At 44.2% G+C, this 19,907-nt stretch overlaps 1 protein-coding gene across 1 annotated transcript in view; it reads right to left on the reverse strand.

The window, feature by feature from the left end:
• Window positions 1–9,789: 9,789 nt before the first annotated feature.
• The window catches only part of LOC126141067 (glutamate receptor ionotropic, kainate 2), a 766,326-nt gene continuing 756,208 nt past the window's right edge, over window positions 9,790–19,907 (reverse strand). The window contains exons 20-21 of the mRNA XM_049915243.1: window positions 15,428–15,622; window positions 9,790–9,855 (exon numbers count right to left, since the gene is read on the reverse strand). Of these exons, the coding sequence (XP_049771200.1) occupies window positions 9,790–9,855; window positions 15,428–15,622 (261 nt within the window). The remainder of the gene's footprint in view (window positions 9,856–15,427; window positions 15,623–19,907) is intronic.

Consider the following 19,907-nt stretch of genomic DNA (forward strand, 5'->3'; position numbering starts at 1 on the left):
ACATACACGAATAAACCACACTTCGCGCTGAACGAAATCAGGCATTAGGAATCGGAGTGCAAGCCAAGGTAAGGACGGGAAACCGTGTCTACCACTCCGATTCCGTGCTTGGGCTCAATTATTACAAAACACGCATCCATGAGTCTCTGCTTCAGTCCCCCATGTCTCCTGAAATTTAACTGCTGCCATGTGCCTGCAGCACAGACTTTTTTAAATTGTGAATGTGCGAGAAGTAGTACTCCTGTCGAAGAGTTTCAACGAATTTACACACGCCACAGTCTACACTGGTTTTCAGACTTCGCAATAGTTAAGAACAAACTCTCTAATTGCCGTATGTTTAGTAGTATTGATATTTGGAATGTTCACCACCCACAAAACTTGTCATAAGTCGACGAACCACCGAAGTGAGAAAAGAGAAATAACTTTCTTATCAAACGAAAATCACTGTTAAAATAATTCACTTCAAGAAAGTCATAACGTTCATTCAACAGTTTTAGATCAGTTTATGCTCTAACTCGGCCACGGTATTTGTCTTTGATATCACTATTAAGTTGCACTTAAAAGTGAAATGTTGTCCGTGAGATGCTCCATAAGTTGAGGCAAACAATCCATAACACCAGTTCTAACAGCAGATGTTGCCACTACCGGGTAAAAGAGTACCTTGCCCGGAACAGGGCATCGTACGTAGATAAGAAGAAATGTCGTAGATATATTCATTTGGTCGAGGTCTGGAAGATTTGTGAATAATAACGCTAGATATCATACGTGACGTCTGTCTGAATGATGCCTAATTAGAATAATAAATATTCACGATATGTTCTGCTATTTACACACACATAATACTCATATGACTTTTCCCTAAAGCCCTCGCAGTAGTTCTTGCACAGATACTACGTTAAAACAGTGCAGGAGCAAAGGTGTAATTCCCTGCCATATTATCAGAATAACAGCGCTGTGAAACGGTGTAGACAGGAAATTTCACTGATGTGCACCGGAGACAACACAATGTTTTTCACATACTGGAGAGCATAACGTCGGAATAGGTCCATAGCGTCATCGTATACGCATCACCGTGAAAAAATATTAGAATTCTGCTACACATGAGTTAACAGACTGAACGTCGAACCATCTAACTTTGAAAAAACTGGCCACGGTAAACAAACACTCGGGAAAGACTCTTTATATCATGTGGCCACTGAAGTGATACTTCATGTGACAATTAATGCACCTACATCATTTCAGGATATCTTTACTTATAGCCTTTGTACACCTAGAATATTTTGCACGAAGTTGACTTATAGTCTATCCAATCTATTAACCACGAAACTATGATGAATAAAATCGTAATGCTGAGTTTACTGACACATATACCTATTTGAAGTTTGAATAAAAAATTTCTGTCGCCGTGTTATCTTGTTCTCTCTTCCTCAAGTACACAATACTGAAGGGCCATTGGCCGACAGTACTCGTATTCTCTGAGAGTCTATGATCAATCCTTTAAAGAATCGATCAGTTTGTTATTGGAGAAATCAGTTTTTCCCGCAGCTGATTAGTCTTAGTTCAAAAAAGCACCAAATGATACACATTTCATTCAAGGACATAAAACAACAAGAATCGTACTGATATCTAGCACTACACTTTCAATAATATTTGTGTCTGCAGTCACGAAGAATTTATATCCCTTTCATCTTACAGAAAGGACTGAAGGAATAGTGGCAGTTTCATATTTCAGGATTGAAGTTGCTCAGTGCGTCAACATTCAACATTCACTGACCGAAACATGCACAGTGTTCCGATATGGACACATGAGCAATGGTACTCCCAATCTCATGATAGTGATGGAGGAGAAGAAGGCGGCTGTAAGTTCATGACAATAATCACCCACAGCAGCTATCCAGCGATATACACAACTCTCTGGCTGATACATGTGCAGTCTCTCTCAGCGATGGAACAGTGCTGTAATTAATACTTGAATAGAGCTGGAGGAAAAGAAGCATATCCAAATTCTAGTGAACAGTTGATCTCTCCATCAATCCAGCAATGTACATAGCTCTTCTGCATAAAGAAATGCCAGACTCTAGTGTATACCTGTGAGGTTCAGTGGAGCAGTATTTTCTATATATGGGGATGCAGCTCTACATTGCAGTATCTGGTTGCTCACTAACGACGTGCACCACTATCAGTCTGACCGATCTACAGGGTTTGACTGTGGACTGTGATGAAAGTAGTGTAGGCAGTCCTTTAGATGAGGTTGGATGAAAAAAGACAGCTCCACCTTCCATGGAACGAGGGTCACTGCATCTGTCTCGTGAGAGGCACCTTTCTTGAGCTAACGTACATGCTGCTTTGCAAAGTGAACATGTAATGTACAGCAACGCAGTACATCCTTAAGACAGGAGAAAAAGAAGTAGGTCTACATGCCAGGAAACTGTTGGCCACTGTTTCTTTCTGGTGACACTTATCACACTTGGGCATATATGTTGAGTCCCAATGTGGAACTGTGGAGGACAGTGATATATCCTTGAAGCTGGAGGAAAAGAAGCGGCTCCACATATCAGGGAAGATGCCCGCTGCGTCTTTCTAGAGTGGTGACCCTTGGGTTGAGAACCAAGCTGGATCCCAATGTAGACCCGTAATGGACATCCTCGAGATGACGCTGGAGGAAAAAATGCAGCTGTGCACTCCAGGAAATGGTTGCTCACTGCAGTTGTCCAGCAGCTTTCACCACACTTTGGATGACGGACGCACAGTGTCGCAGCGCGGACCCCCGTCGCCCGGCGTCGCCTCCCACTCTGGTGACGGGCCTGTCGGCGGCAGCTGGGTCAGAGCCTGGCGGTGTCGAGGCGCGGCGGGCTGGTCGCGGCCGCCCTCAGGCGCTCGTGGGCGCGCGCCATGGCCAGCGACACGAGGCTGGCCGAGCAGTAGTCGTGCAGCGGGTCGGGCACGACGCAGCGGTCGGCGGCGGTGGCGGTGTCTGCCGAGCTGGCGGGCGAGGGCGGCGCCCCGGAGCCACTGTCCGCGTCCGTGCTCGCCCCCGCCGCCTCCGCCTGCCACTAGGGGGGGTCGTAGTCGGCCGCGTGGTGCCCGTGGCTGTGGCTGTGCACGTGCCCGTGGTTGTGGTTGTGGGCGTGGCTGTGCCGGTGCTGTAGGTGCAGCGGCAGCTCGATTGGGACGCCCAGGCTGCCGCGCTGCCAAACACACAGACCAACAGTTAGTTATCACTTCATGTTTCTCTGTTATCACATGTATGAAATCAAAGCACTTTCCAAAATTCCATCAATACATAATATTACATATCGTTTGGAAACCTGAATAGGTTCACCAATAAACTCCTGTGGTTTTCTTGAAAACTGGATCAACAACCATCAAATACTGAGGCTGTAACTTTTATTTGCTGTTGGTAATTTCAACCTCACACTCACGAGTCAGCAGAAATATGTCTTCATTTCACCAATCAAATTCCACTAATCTGTCTTGAGCTGACGTATATGCTGCTTCACAATGTGGACAGCAATGTAGTATATCCTTAAGACTACAGAAAAAGAAGTAGGTCTTCATGCCAGGAAACTGACTGTTGCCCTCTGTCTCTCCCAATCTACATTTCTGCTTCATCTGTACACCTACAAACCTCGCACCAACCTGGTGAAATACTAACCAGCTCTCATTGTTGGATAATGAAGTACATGCCCATACCCACCAACTGTACTAAATGGAACAGTCACTTCGTTAAGCCCGCCACTTGTCAGCATACTACGCAGTTTTTTATTTTTATTTTTTTCCAATCTTCAGGGATTATTCTGATAGTTGCCGTGTTATATACCCCTCCAACCTCCCTCACACCTTTCGCTGCTGACGGTCATGGGCCCACAGTGCCATGTGTACGAGGTGGAGCGGAAGTACGCTGTCAGAACCCGAGCCACTATCCTCGGTTGGTTTACCTGTGCCACCGAGTTCATGATGCCGGATTTGAGGCGCTTCTTGGTAATATGGTTTATATCACAGTGCCCAGCTGAAGATAGGCATCAGGACCAACTGAATATGGCAGCAAGTTAGTCGAAAAAGGGAACAATTTTGCTGACGCCGTCCATCCGAATACCCGAGAGCATTTCAAAATACGTCGGGAAAACCTAATGTCATTCACCATAACGTTCGTCAATGAACAAATAACTTTGCAATAGTGAGAGGACCAGTCCCAGATATACAAGGAGTATAATTTTAATATTTATTACTGAAAGACAAAGGTTATGGCTCGTAAAGGAAAAGGCTCTGTGAGTTCCAAAATAGCATTAAATTTACCAAGGTTTAGGTTCTTAGGTTGTGACGTAAGCAAATTACTGAAATGTTTTTCTAAGTATTTATTTTGGAAACAAAATGTGCTAACAGTTTAGGCGTTTGCTTACAGTTTAGTTTGTCTATGATCGGAAGTGATACCGGATTCCAGTCTGACAGATTGGATGGTGGCAGGAATGTCTGTGTGAAAATGGTGCTACGACCCCGAAACCAGTAGCAAAGCGCGAAACATAACTAAATAATGTCAGACCTATATAGAAATAGAACGACTCTGGGCAAAATAAATATCAACTTAGTTACTGATCCACCAATGAATTCTCCGTGAAAAATAAAGGAAAACTTAATGAGACACTACTCTGAGCACTTTGGGACTCAACATGTGAGGTCATCAGTCCCCTAGATCTTAGAACTACTTAAACCTAACTAACCTAAGCACATCACACACATCCATGCCCGAGGCAGGATTCGAACCTGCGACCGTATCAGTCACGCGGTTCCGGACTGAAGTGCCTAGAACCGCACGGCCACCACGGCCGGCGGAATAAATAAAATAAATATTATATGATGTTTAGTATAATACACAAACACTAAGCAACACTGTGCGGAATCATTCGAAATTAAAATTTTATAACACAATTGCTTCACCAGTTTTGATATACATCTCAGAGTCACGAAAGTCACGAAATCAAAACGAAAGGTGTATACAGAGCACTGAAGCGAAATCTACGAGACGAACGAAAAGTTGCACTCTGAAAGAACAGATAAAGAAAGAAGACATCGGAGGAGATTTAAGTATTTATTCAGTTAATGAATTAACAACATCGAAGAGAACAAAATGGTTGGAACATATAGATATGATACCAGAAGAAAGAGTAACAAAACTAATACTGAACTTCGATCTTGAGAAAAACGAGATCCCAGTAAACCACGAAAGACAATGTTAGTCCGAGATCGGAAGAGGCGAGGTGGCTAACAACTGAACTGTAGAAAAAGACTATTACAAAACAACTAAGGTGAATGGCGGGAGAGTCCTAGACACGATTTATTTCACAATCTTGTCAAATCTGTTCTTGTTCACCCACTCCTAGTAGTGGAAATGATGTTAATCCTTAGGACTCGTCATATACACTATGTGATCAAACGTATCCGGACACCTGGCTGAAAATGACTTACAATTTCGTGACGCCCTCCATCGGTAATGCTGGAATTCAATATGGTGTTGGCCTACCCTTAGCCCTGATGACAGTTTCGTCCTCGCAGGCATACGTTCAATCAGGTGTTGTAAGGTTTCTTAGTGAGTGGCAGCCCATTCTTCACGGAGTGCTGCACTGATGAGAGATGTCGATATCGGTCGGCGAGGCCTGGCACGAAGTCAAGTCGCCGTTCCAAAGCATCCCGAAGGTGTCCTATAGGATTCTGGTCATTACTCTGAGCAGGCCAGTCCATGACAGGAACGCTATTGTCGCGTAACAACGCCGCCACAGACCGTGCATTATGAACAGGTGCTCGATCATGTTGAAAGATGCAATCGCCATCCCTGAATTTCTCTTCAACAGTAGGAAGCAAGAAGGGGCTTAAAACATAAATGTAGATCTGTGCCGTGATAGTGCCACGCCAAACAAGAAGGGGTACAAGCCTCCTCCATGAAAAACACGACCACACCATAACACCACCGCCTCCGAATTTTACTAATGGAACTACACACGCTGGCAGATGACGTTCACCGGGCATTCGCCATACCCACACCCCGTCATCGAATCGCCACACTGTGTACTGTGATTAGTCATTCTATACAACATTTCTCAACTGTTCAATAGTCCAGTATTTACGCTCTTACACCAAGCGAAGCGTCGTTTGGCATTTACCGGCGTGATGTGTGGCTTATGAGCAGCCGCTGGACCATGAAATCCAAGTATTCTCACCTCCTGCCCATCTGTCATAGTACTTGCAGTGGATCCTGATGCAGTTTTGGAATTCCTGTGAGATGGTCTGGACAGATGTCTGCCTATTACACATTACGACTGTCTTCAACTGTCGGCAGTTCAAATGGGTCAAATGGCTCTAAACTATGGGACTTAACATCTGAGGTCATCAGTCCCCTTGAGTTCCGCGGAGCGCCCCGGTATGCTCTGTCACAGTGTGTAATGACTACTGATGTCGCTGATTGGAGTACCCGGCAGTAGATGGCAGCACAATGCACGTATGTACGTAATATGAAAAACGTATGTTTTGGGTGGGGGGGCGATACTTTTGATCACATAGTGTATCCAACTCGCACCCGTATCCTTTCAAAATAAATTGTGAGGGCTTCTACGTTTTATTTTCACACTGTACTAACTTTGTCTATGCATCAGGTGTCGATCACACATTGCCATGCCTTATCCCACCTGACTTCTATCACATCGCATGGTATGAGTTACGTAAATTGTTAATCTCCAGTTTTGTCAGATCTGTTTACAAAATGATAATCCTCTTCCCACTCATGTAAGTTGCTAGGAAGTAATCCCGTTCGGACATAAAGACTTACGTTGTAGCAATATCAACGACAGACATATCGGTTCTAACTTGTATTTTGAATGGAGCAGTAGTAACGTTTGGAGTAAATGTCGTAGAAATGAAACGAACAATTTCAACGGTGTTTCAACTCCGAATTCCGATGAATAATTTCGGAGAAATAACAGTAATCAGAAATTTGGAATTTTAACATACAACTGATTGCTGCCTCATGCATGAATGTGTGATTTTGTATCCAAATGTAATACGATTGGTCGGCCAAAGAAGAAAACAGAATGTTACACCAACGCGATATTTCGATTTTGCCACATAGTATATTTATTTCACTCCATTCACTACATACTGGTGTCCCTTCTAACCGGGGACAAACAATGGACTCTCTTCGACACCCTCAGTTAGTCCCACAACAAGACAGAAAAATAAGCTTGGCTAACAAATACTAGTACAATGCGTAGGCTTCTGCTTTCACAACGACATAGACAACTCGAGTGACTCTGTACTTAGGGAATCATAGTTGGATGACGTGTGGCGTCTCATCACTTTCGGTGATGAACCTCAGTTTGTGCTCTGCTTCTGATGACCGTCTTTTGCGTGTTTGGCGGCGCGAGAGGAAAGTACAGATCCCGCCATTTTCTGGAGTGATGCAACGGAGTTATCCCTAATTCCATAGTATGAGGAGGCAACGAGCATTATTTGAACTAATCCCTAGCAGTGACTCAGAGACCTATGAAGCTACTGTAACCTCATGACCTAGTGTGCTATTTCTCGTTTACGAAACCATAATTCTATTCCCAATCACGTAAATTGTTAGGGGCTAATCCCGAACGGACACTAAGACTAACGTTGTAGCAATATTAATTGCAGACACATCGATACTAACTTCGCAAAGTTTCAAACATGGCTGCTTGGTTCTTCGTTCTTTGATTGGAGCAGTGGTAACTTTTTCTATTAATGTCGTAGAAATTAACTGAAAAAGTTCAACGGTGATTCATCTCCGAAATCTGATGAATAATTTCGGAGAATTAACAGTAATTAGAAATTTGGAATTGGCCCTTCAACCGGAAAATGGCAACTACTGGACTTTCTGCTTGATGTTGAAGTACTCTGCAGATCAGCAAAATCTCCCGCTATGTCGCGTACAACTCACGCGTAGGACCAATTGAGACATCAACTCTACCCCGGTGCCAGTATCTAGATTTTAAGCTCTAACTGACCACGACAAATCAGGGGAAATTCAAAGGCTGTATTACACGTTTTGAAACAGAATCTGCTCATACATCCAGCGGGGTGCTATATCTCGCCGATAACTGATTAAGAGTGTGCTCGTATTTAAAATTTCTTTGTTGTTCGTTTAATTAGAATTTGCAATCACTGAAAAAACACATAACAGCCAACGTCTGTAATTTTACTTCATGTTCTTCTCTCATAGTAGGTGCTTAACATTTTTGCCTCTGTGTACAGATGTAGATTAACTGCAACAACAACGGTGAGATAACCACAGGCTTACTGTACACAAACGTTCAATATCGTATGCAAGCAAATTCGTCGCCGAGCAAGGTGGCGCAGATGCCAGCACAATGGACTCGCATTCGGAAGGACGACGGTTCAGAGCCGCGTCCGGCCATTCTGATTTAGGTTTCCCGTGATTTCCCTAAATCGCTTCAGGCCAATTCGGGGATGGTTCCTTTGAAAGGAGCACGGCCGACTTCGTTCCCCATCTTTCCCTAATCCGATGAGACCGATGACCTCGTTGTTCGGTCCCCTCCCTCGAATCAACTAACCAACCAACCGGCCAACAAAAATTCGTCGTTCGCTAGATCTGGTCACGGCATTAAAAATGTTAACGTTGTATGCCGTTGTTTCCTGCCGCAAATAATGTTATTCTTCCGCGCGCGTTGGCCCCTTTTCATGCCAGTATGCGTGAATAGTGTGAATAGTATGTGTGTTTGTACATTGTAGGTGCGTATAATGGATGCTCGTTTAGTGTAGTTTTCTGTTTGCGTTGTATGATGACGACGGGAGAAGGGAGAGCATGAAGCCGGCCGCGGTGGTCTCGCGGTTCTAGGCGCGCAGTTCGGAACCGCGCGACTGCTACGGTCGCAGGTTCGAATCCTGCCTCGGACATGGATGTGCGTGATGTCCTTAGGTTAGTTAGGTTTAAGTAGTTCTAAGTTGTAGGGGACTGATGACCACAGCTGTTAAGTCCCATAGTGCTCAGAGCCATTTGAACCATTTTTGAGAGCATGAAACCTGGTAGCGGTACATAGCTTCCTCTTCCGGAATAGTGCCAAATGGGCCACGGAGATTAACATTCCCATCCGAAGGACGGATCGACATCAGCAGTGTATCACGCCCTCATTTCACAAAACACTGCGAAGAGGTGTGGAATTTAATCCAAGACACTGGCGCAAAGACTAGTGATCAGGTACTGTATGCCATCACCATTCCTCCCCTTGTGGCCAATTACAATTAATGAAAGTTTTATTCACCACCAGGATCCGAACCGGCCCAATTCAGTCAAGCGCCAGCGCACAAACGTGCGTTTTCGACTTCGGCTACAACGGCAGACGTCACGAGACTTCTACTGCTTTACAAATCCAAATCATAAAAACCTCTAGATATTTCTCCTTTTTCCATCGGAGTTTTCATGTTTCAGCACCATCAAGGAAACACTTCATAAAAACACATTGCACTAATATTTTACATATATGTGTATTCAAACGACAACTTTCCTGCTTCATTTCTTTGCTATAGATATCCATGTTTCTATTTTCTTGACTATTTATCATGTTACTGTTACTTGGGATCCTACGTAGTTAAACTTATTAATTTGTTCCACTAATTCGTCACAAACGTTTACTCACACCTTCTTTGCCTGACTTGCAAAAACATTGCCAATATATTTTTCTTGTTTATCATTATTCACTTTTAAGATACCGACAGTTCTTTTAATTTCGTTTTGCCTTAGTAGCACCATGCATGTCATCAGCGCATCATAAACATTCGATTGTCCTTCTTCCTTTTACCACACGGCTGTTTTGTTGGAAGTATCTGTTAGTTAAATCACGTAAGTACTAAACAGACCAGGCAAAGTCTTTCTAACCCGTTTTAAAATCCTTCTTCCTTACTTCTTAACAACTTCAATAAGTCATAGCGTAGGTGTTTCAGAACGATACACCCACTTTCACAAGACTATACCCTCTACTTGAACGAAGAAAGAAACTTACAGTAGATTTTTAACTTACGCGAAGTTTTTATTTTTAAAAGAGCCATCCTATTTTACTAGGGTATATCTTTTACGTACATACTTTTTATTGCTGTGCTTAAGGATCAAAGTTTTTGTTTGTCTTTCATTAGTGTTCAGTGTGACCTCCACGCTCCTGCGTGCCAAGCACCCAAACGACTGTCAAACTCATCCCCTACTTTTGCGAGATGTCTACAGTTACTACATTCAGTATCGTCCCTATGCGGCGTTTCATGTCAGAAAACGTTGTACTGCGATGGCTCATAAGTCTCGGCTATTTTTTAATTGAAAAGTTGCTTGAAAAACAACATGTTTTGGCAATCCACATTATGTTATTCGATAGACAATTATTATGTGCTCTGCAAAGTAGTGTGTTTAGTTTATTTATACAGATATACTTTCTGTTCTTTTCAGGTCATTAAAACGAAGATGAATGGATTGAATGGAATGAACACTCTAACGAGTATGGAATATGGTTGAGACCAAATCGGAGAAAGGTGAAAGTAATAAGAAACAACAGAAATGAGAACGGCGAGAGACTTAACATGACGGTTGGTGTTCACGAAGTACATGAAGTTAAGGAATTCTGCTACATAGATAGCAAAATAACAAACGACGGACGGAGTAAGGAGGACGTAAAAAGCAGAATAGCACTCGTAAAAAGGGCATCCTTGGCCAAGAGAAGTCTACTAATATCAAACGTTGGCCTCAATTTGAGGATACAATTTGTGAGAATGTATGTTTGGAGGACAGCGTTATGTGGTTGAGAAACACTGACTGTCAGAAAACCGGAATAGAAGAGAACCGAAGCATCTGAGATGTGGTGCTACAGAAGAATGTTGAAAATTAGGTGGACTAATAATGGATGCGATGAAGAGGTTCTCCGCAGAATCGGCAAGGAAAGGAATATATGGAAAACACTGACGAGAAGAACGGACAGGATGGTAAGACATCTGGTACGACTTTGCGGAATAACTTCCATGGCACTAGAGGGCTCTGTAGAGGATGAAAACTGTAGAGGAAAACAGAGGTTGAAATACATGCAGCAAATAATTGATGACGTAGACTGCAAGCGCTACTCTGAGACGAAGGGCCGCATCAAACCTGACAGAAGAAGACTGAAAAAAAAAACAAAAAAAACCAGAAGTGTCAGCTCGACGCGAAAGAGCATTTTCGACACCTTCTGCTTTTTGCGTTGATTCAAGCTGCCAAAACGACGGAGCTGGTCGAGGCATTTGTAAAGAGTATGGCGAAGAAGTAATGTATCTTAGAACAGCTCAAAATTGGTTTAAGTGGTTCAAAGACGGCAGTTTTGACCTCAAAGACATACATGACCCACCATGAATTCCTTGATCGGAACCAAACAGTGAATGACGAACTTTAAGTAGAAGATTTGCAAAGACTCTGCGGCTCTCTTTTGGAACACTACATCGCTATCACATTGCCAAGGAAGTCATTCAAACGCTTGGATGGAACGAGCTGCCACTTCCTCAGCATTCTTCCGTCGTAGCGTTTTCGATCTGAACTTGTTACGATCCCTCTCGAATGAGCTGCGTGGCGTTTTTTTCAATGACGTGGCTTAGTTTGACGACTCGGTGATTTCTACTGCCGAGACGCCGAACAGTTTGCTGAACATTGGGAAGAAACTGTAAACAACAGCGAAGAATACATTAGTTATTATTTCCTGGTCATTTTTGTAGAAACTTGAAAAAAAAATACTTACATGCCTTCTGGGCCAAAACTATAGGAAAATAACGCACAGAGACGGACTCTTTTTAGAAACTCCTACCAACATAAGATCGTATGTCGTGAGATGTTGGAGGCAGGTGGTACGGCACGAGATCCGTACGCTCCTTGTGATCGGTCCATCGATGAGGCAGTACCATGCTCTTTACGGAAAGAACGACCCAGAGTCATAATTAAATTCCAAATACTGATACGGAGAACGCAAAGCTCATTTTGTTGTTGCGTTTTCACCATCTCGGCTCAACGTACACTGAGTATAGGAAGGGGGAGTCACCATGTGAGCTAGCTTCACCTAAAGGATGATCAAGGTCTGACGTCCCGTGGTGAACGAGGTCAATAGAGACGGAGCGCAAGCTCGGTTTCTTTTAAGGATGTCAAAGGAAATGCACAGTGAATTTTTACAAGATCCAGCCCGGCCTCAACTAATTTATAGAAATCACGGAAAACCTAAATCTGGACGGCCAGATGGGGATCCGACCCGTCATTCTCTTGAACGCGGGTCCAATGTGCTCACCACTGCGCCACCGCGTTCAGTCTAACTACACCAAGGGGATCGCTGAAGGCAACTGAATAGTTCGGCAACTGACAACAGTACTCTCTTACCTTCGATGCGTAAGTTAAATATCATCCCATCTAGAACAGAAGATGACAGAGAGAAGGACGAAATACTGAATTCAGTATTTCGGAATTGTTTCATCCTGAAAAATCGTGTTAAATGGTTCCTCTTTGCGTTCAATGCACGAACGCCGAAATGACAGGTACTGAGATAATTGAACGCGGGCTATAAAATCAGCTAAAATCGCGCAATAGTGGAAAGGAATCTGGAGCCGATGCAGTACCAGCACGCTTCCACAGAGATTATGTGAAGGAACTTGCGGTAGCACATCGTAGGTCACTGGAACAGCGAAGTGGCACAGATAATTATTGTTTTCAAGAGGGGTCGTCGAACTGATGCACGCAGTCACGGGACGACGTGGGAGAGATATGGAATATGTTCTGCTCTCACACAGTATGACGTTTCTGGGTACTTAAAAGTGTATTCTATAAAAACAAATATGTGTACCTTAAACACAGATCTTGTGAGACTAAGCTCGTTCTCTGGTCCACGGAGTCCAGAACGCCGTAGAGAAAAGACCTAGGTCGATATCGTGTCCTCCACTTCAAGAAGACATTCAGTACAGTCCCCCAAATTACTTGCATGCCGACTGTCGAACCAGATTTGTGAATCAGACTTTCTAACTGACAGAACTCAGTGGGTTATAATAACGGGATGAAATAGATAGATGTCAAGGCAATTTCTGGAGCGCCCCAAAACCTCATGGTTTCTACAGTTGCAGAATCTAAAATCTACCCCATCGTTGGCAGACTTTTGCACTTAGTGAAGGAGAATATATTACTGATGAGTAAAGCTTCTGTTATGTGTATCTTCTGTGTTCATTAAACGTATGGAAAAACGCTACTGGCTTACGCATCAACCTAACAGAACAGTGATTTCCAAACCTTCTGATAATGTTACTCCCAAGTAGAATCAGTTATTGGCCAAACCAACTCCCCCTCCCCACTCCCCCACCCCCTCCGCACACAAAACATGCCCTCCATTCACCAACCCCAAACCGCGACCATGACGAAAGATTAACGATGTACCACTTGTAGGTGTTTCACTGAACCAGAAACCAATGAGCCAATGTGGCAGTTGGTACTACTTATTTCGAACAGTTTTTCCTTGCAGAATGATGTAGCAGTTCTCACCACATTGCGAGTGATACCTGACTCTCTATATCAGTCTATGTTGACCCTTTGTGGACATAGCGGCTGATCGCATATTTTACAATGAAATTCACCAAATTGCCCTGAAGTTGACATTTATTTTCGCTACCAGTTATGGCAATCCACTATGCCATCTTCAGGCTCCATATGCAGTTTTCAAAAGTAATCGATATTGATATACTGGGACTACGTGTTTCTGGATGTCGTGAGTTCGTAGCTCGAGTGCTTCCTTCGAAGACTTGGTTCGCACGAGAGCTTGTGTAAAGTTTGGAAAGTAGGAGACGAGGTACTGGCGGAAGTAAAGCTGTGAGAACGGAGCGTGAGTCGTGCTTGGGTAGCTCATATGGTAGGATAATTTAAGATAAGTGGTGTGTAAGCTTAGGAACTGATGACCTTAGCAGTTAAGTCCCATATGATTTCACACACATTTGAACATTTAAAATGCCCACGTTCCCCTTTTCATGGTCAATGGTAGAATGCACTTTGTTCTGATGGCGCGCCAAAGTGGAGCATAGCGCGGAAGGTATTCCTAATTTATTTCACTTCTCTTTTCTCCTCCTCTTCTAAGATTTTTTTTTTTTTGCCTACACAATTTTATTCTTTTCATGCACAGCTCTCTATCTGCAGCCTCTTTGTTTTCTTTCTCCTGTGCTCCCCCAAAAAATAACATAAAAAAACATTGGATTGCTTCTGATGGTCAGACTTTATACTCATTTACGTTAACAAAAAAAAAAGGATGTTGCGAAAATATAGCTACCTATTTATGTTTTACGTTTCCAAGGGATATTGTGTTATTTTCTGAAGAACGTCGTCTTTTATTTTCATAGACAAGAGGTTTTTATTTGTTTTCTCATTACCTGCAACTATTGCTCATGTAATAGGTGTTAGTTATATTTAAAAAAAATTAAGAAATAAATAAAAAGGTTGGTAGAACACTTGAAAAAATTGAAAAAAGATGGTAAAAAAGAAAAAAGAGAAAAGCCCCGTAATCGCTGGGTCGCTGGATCAAGTACCGTTCGTTAGTTTTTTAAATTTCAACACAGTCATTTTCTTTACTATTTATATTACAATTGGCATTGGAATAAAAAAAAAGTGGTAGAGCACTTGCCTGCGAAAGGTAAAGGTCCCGATTTCGAGTCTCGGCCCAGCACACAGTTTTAGTCTTAAAAAAAATGTTGGAGCCCGCGAAAGGCAAAGGTCCCGAGTTCGAGTCTCGGTCCGGCACACAGTTTCAATCTGCCAGGAAGTTTCATACTTGACTGCAAGCTGTAACTTCAGCCACAGTGTGTCACGCGTTAATGCTAGTATTAGAAAACCATGTAACTTATGGTTAATTCTGTAACCACTATTACAGTGTTATGAAATAGTAGTGATATTTTAAAAATTAATGTTTCGTGATAGATGGGAGGACAATGTGAATGCTAATTTGAGGAGCCTGTGTATTGAAGGTGAATGGAAAGAAATAGCCCAAGACAGGGACAGATGGTGGAAATACGTTGCTGCGGTAATGGACTCACGAGTCCGGTATGACCAGTGAGTGTGTGAGTGTGAGTGAGTGATAAAAACACAGTCGAACCCCTCTGTTTTTACCTCTCAGAAAACATACATTTTACTCCAGCTTGGGACCTGCTGATGTAGAACATACCGTCTTGTCAGATCGGATGAAAGTTTTCCGAAATTCTCTGTATTTTAAACACATTGTGTGTGTGTGTGTGTGTGTGTATGTGTGTGTGTGTGTGTGTGTGTGTGGCGCGCAGCTCTGAAGACGCCGCTCGCGCGCGCGCTCGCCGGCAGCGCAGTGCGGAGTGACGTCGTCCGGGCAGTGCAGTGCAGCGGCTGCAGCCAGCAGAGCCTCCCTGTACTCACTTGGGAGCGCAGCCCGTTGGCCGGCGGCAGGTCCAGCACGGCGGGCACGTAGGGCGCGCCCGAGGCGGCGGGGGCGCACTTGGAGCACTGGCGCTTGAGCGCCGGCCGCTGGCGCGAGCCGCGGCAGCGCAGCGCGAAGCACAGCTCCTCCGCCATCTCGGCGCACAGCGACTGGTGCGGCGCCGGCGTCGCGCGCTGCAACCACGACAAACAGCAGGTCCCACCCGATCTATCTGTTACATTGGGCTCATAGACAGCTTCCTGCAGGACAGGAAACTGTATGTCCGAGTCGACGATAAAAATTCCGAAATGAAACTGATAGCAGGAATTCCGCAGGGCTCTGTTATTTCGCCTCTGCTTTTCAACTTATATATAAATGACATCCCAACAGTCCCCCCTGTTACGGCGAGTTTTTATGCGGAAGATACGGTCTTTCTGACAACTGGACGACACTTGGACCAGCTAATCGCTAGGATGCAACGGCAACTTGCTGTAATGGAACGCTGGGCGCTGCAAAATAAGATTACGATCAACCCGACGACGACAGTAGCCGTTCTGTTCACACGGAGGAAACCAGTTCTGAACGACAGACTCCAAATGGCTCAAATGGTTCAAATGGCTCTGAGCACTATGCGACTCAACTTCTGAGGTCATCAGTCGCCTAGAACTTAGAACTAATTAAACCTAACTAACCTAAGGACATCACACACATCCATGCCCGAGGCAGGATTCGAACCTGCGACCGTAGCGGTCACGCGGTTCCAGACTGAAGCGCCTAGAACCGCACGACCACACCGGCGGGCAGACTCCAAATAGCTGATCAATTTATCCCATGGTCGCCGGGAGTGAAGTATCTCGGTGTCTACCTTGACAAAAAATTACTCATTATGCAGCATATTGACGACAAGAAGACGGCAGCCCAGAAGATGGCCAGGTCATTGATTCCGTTCCTAAAGTGTAAGGATCTCAACCCTAAGACTAAACTCCAATTGTATAAGGCAACGGTATAACCCACAATGCTATATGGCTCCACTTCGTGGGGAACTACGTGCGTCTCCAACTACAACAAACTCCAAGCGCTGCAAAACATTTGCTATCGATGGATCACAGGAGCTCCATGGTGGACAATAAACCTCGACATCCGCACCGTACTCCACGAGACCACCATACAAGAGAAGGTCCATGACAAGGCTCTACGAGTTTTTGAATAAATCGATGCCCCCAGGGACGAAGTTCTACAATTAGAATCGGTAGGAATAGTACACCCTGCAAGATGGCACAAATATTGAGTACCGAAGTCAATAACGTTTCATCCCCCCCCCCTTCCCCAATAGGCAATCTGACATCACACGAGGAAGCAGTCACACCTAACAGCCTAGACGCATTTCACCCTCCACAGCAGATACACATCACCAAAGACAGCAGGCTAAAGGACCTGCAACAAATGAGGTTGCCCAAGTAGGTGTTTTAGCTGCTGTCGTGGCTAATTCCCACATCAGTAGCAGACAAATTGCGAGAGAATCGAGAATCAAAAAAACGTCGGTGTTGAGAATGCTACATCAACATCGATTGCACCCGTACCACATTTCTATGCACCAGGTATTGCATGGCGACGACCTTTAACGTCGTGTACACTTCTGCCACTGGGCAAAACAGAAATTACGGGACGATGGCAGATTTTTGGCACGCGTTCTATTTAGCGACGAAGCGTCCTTAACCAACAGCGGTAACGTAAACCGGCATAACACCCACTACTGGGCAACGGAAAATCCACGATGGCCGCGACAAGTGGAACATCAGCGACCTTGGCGGGTTAATCTGTTGTGCGGCATTATGGGAGGAAGGATAATTGGCCCCCATTTTATCGATGGCAGTCTAAAAGGTGCAATTTATGCTGATTTCCTACATAATATTCTACCGATGTCACTACAATATTTTTCACTGCATGACAGAATGGCGATGGACTTCCAACATGATGGATGTCCGGCACACAGCCCGCGTGCGGTTGAAGCGGTACTGAATAGCACATTTCATGACAGGTGGATTGGTCGTCGAAGCACCATACCATGGCCCGCACGTTCACCGGATCTGACGTCCCCGGATTTCTTTCTGTGGGGAAAGTTGAAGGATGTTTGCTATCGTGATCCACCGGCAACGCCTGACAACATGCGTCAGCGCATTGTTAATGCATGTGCGAACATTATGGAAGGCGAACTACTCGCTGTTGAGAGGAATGTCGTTACACGTATTGCTAAATTGATTGGGGATGGCGGACATCATTTTGAGCATTTATTGCATTAATGTGGTATTTACAGGTAATCACGCTGTAACAGAATGCATTCTAAGAAATGATAAGTTGACAATGGTACATGTATCACATTGGAACAACCGAAATAAAATGTTCAAGCGTACCTACGTTCAGTATTTTAATTTAAAAAATCTACCTGTTACCAACTGTTCGTCTAAAACTGTGAGCCATATGTTTGTAACTATTACAGCGCCACCGAAAAAAGTAGTCCAATTACAACATTCATATTTCTTTACGTACTGCACGAATATGTAATGAAAATGAGGTTCCTATTTAAAAAAAAACGCAGTTGATATCCGGTTGATCTGTGGCAACGCCATCTAGCGGGTCAACCATAGCGCCGTCTGGTTTCCCCCTTCAAGCTAGACAAGTTTCGTTCTTTGTAGTTTTTTCGTTTGACGCTTATTTCGTGAGATTTTTGGCCCGGTCATGATCTATGGACCACCATGTATATCTAGGGCCCTCGGAGTACGGGACCTCATCATAAATATGTTGCTATCGAAATGGTAACTTAGGGTGCCGATATTTTATTTTATATTACATTTTCGGTAAATACTTGAAATTGTTCTTTTCAAATTGCAGTAGCACATAATTGTACTTTCACAGTGTGAGAGATTCTTACTACCGACCATTCTTCACGTCCTGTCTTTCTCTTTGACTGTGTGAAACAAGTGTAGGTGGCATAAAAGAAGTAGTCTGACCACACTGGGAGGTGGCGGTGTGAATGGAATTATAATGTGAAGAAACACAACATCAGTTGCGTTAAAAAACCAATTTTTAACATACTTAGTGTACTGTTTCTTCGCATCAGTATTCTTGAAAAGTAGTTGCTGGAATTGAAGAACAAAAATCTAAATGAAAAGACTGGTCTTTGCAGTGTGAGGAGTCATGTGAGGGAAAATGGCGCTCGGCGCTACGAACAAAAACTGCAGAGCTTAACTTCACCGCACTGTTTTGATACTACAACTCCTAGGCTGCTGGCATTTTTAAGGAGTAAAAAAAAAGAGAAAAAAAGAAACAGGGAAGTTGACATGAAGTCTACCGGACAAACCCGATATGTGACGAAACCCACTGGACACGTTTTATTGTCCCACATCCACGCCACACAGTTGCCGTTATTAGCAAAGTGGTTATCGCCAAGCGTTAATATGCATTATATTCCTTTGAGTTTTTGATCAAAGGGGGACAAGCAGACTGCAAGTTTGCTGATTTACAGAATATTTAATAACACACACATCAAATAAATGTTTTGCATCACCTCGGTTCCGCGAGTTCCGGAACCTGTACAGAAAATAGAAATATAGATCAACATAAACATCATTTCCGCCATTTAAATTGCTCATGAAAACCATACAATTGCATCTTGTACCACCGTACAGAGAGACCTTCAGAGGTGGTGGTCCAGACTGCTGTACACACCAGTACCTCTAATACCCAGTAGCACGTCGTCTTGCATTGATGGATGCCTGTATTCATCTTGGCAAAATACCCACAAGTTCATCAAGGCACTGTTGGTCCAGATTATCCCACTCGGTGTAGATCCCTCGGAGTGGTTGGTGGGTCATGTCGTGCATAAACAGCCATTTCAATCTGCCCAGGCATGTTCGATAGGGTTCATGTCTCGAGAACATGCTGGCCACTCTACTCGAGCGATGTCGTTATCCTAAAGGAAGTCAATCACAAGATATGCACGATGGGGGCACGAATTGTAGGCCATGAAGTCGAATGCCTCGCCAGTATGCTGCCGATATGGTTGGACTACTGGTCGCAGGATGCCGTTACGGCGCTTTCCGTGACCACCAGCAGCGTACGTCGGCGCCACGTAATGCCACCCCAAAACAGCAGGGAGCCTACACCATGCTGCACTCTCTCAAGAGTGTGTCTAAGGCATGCCTCCAAACGCGTCTCCGACAATTGTCTGGTAGAAGGCATATGCGTGATGTCAATCTTGAGCGGTCCATTCGGCATGTTGTTGGGCCCATCTGTACCGCGCTGTATGGTGTCGTAGTTGCAAAGATGGACCTCGCCATGGATGTCGGGAGTGAAGTTGCGCATAATAAACCCTATTGCGCACAGTTTTAGTCGCAACACGACGTCCTGTGGCTGCACGAAAAGCAATATTCAACGTGGTGGCGTTTCTGTCAGAGTTCCTCCGAGTCACAATAAGTAGGT

The sequence above is a fragment of the Schistocerca cancellata genome, chromosome 1 (genome assembly GCF_023864275.1).
Source record: "Schistocerca cancellata isolate TAMUIC-IGC-003103 chromosome 1, iqSchCanc2.1, whole genome shotgun sequence".
In the NCBI taxonomy this organism is placed as follows: domain Eukaryota; kingdom Metazoa; phylum Arthropoda; class Insecta; order Orthoptera; family Acrididae; genus Schistocerca; species Schistocerca cancellata.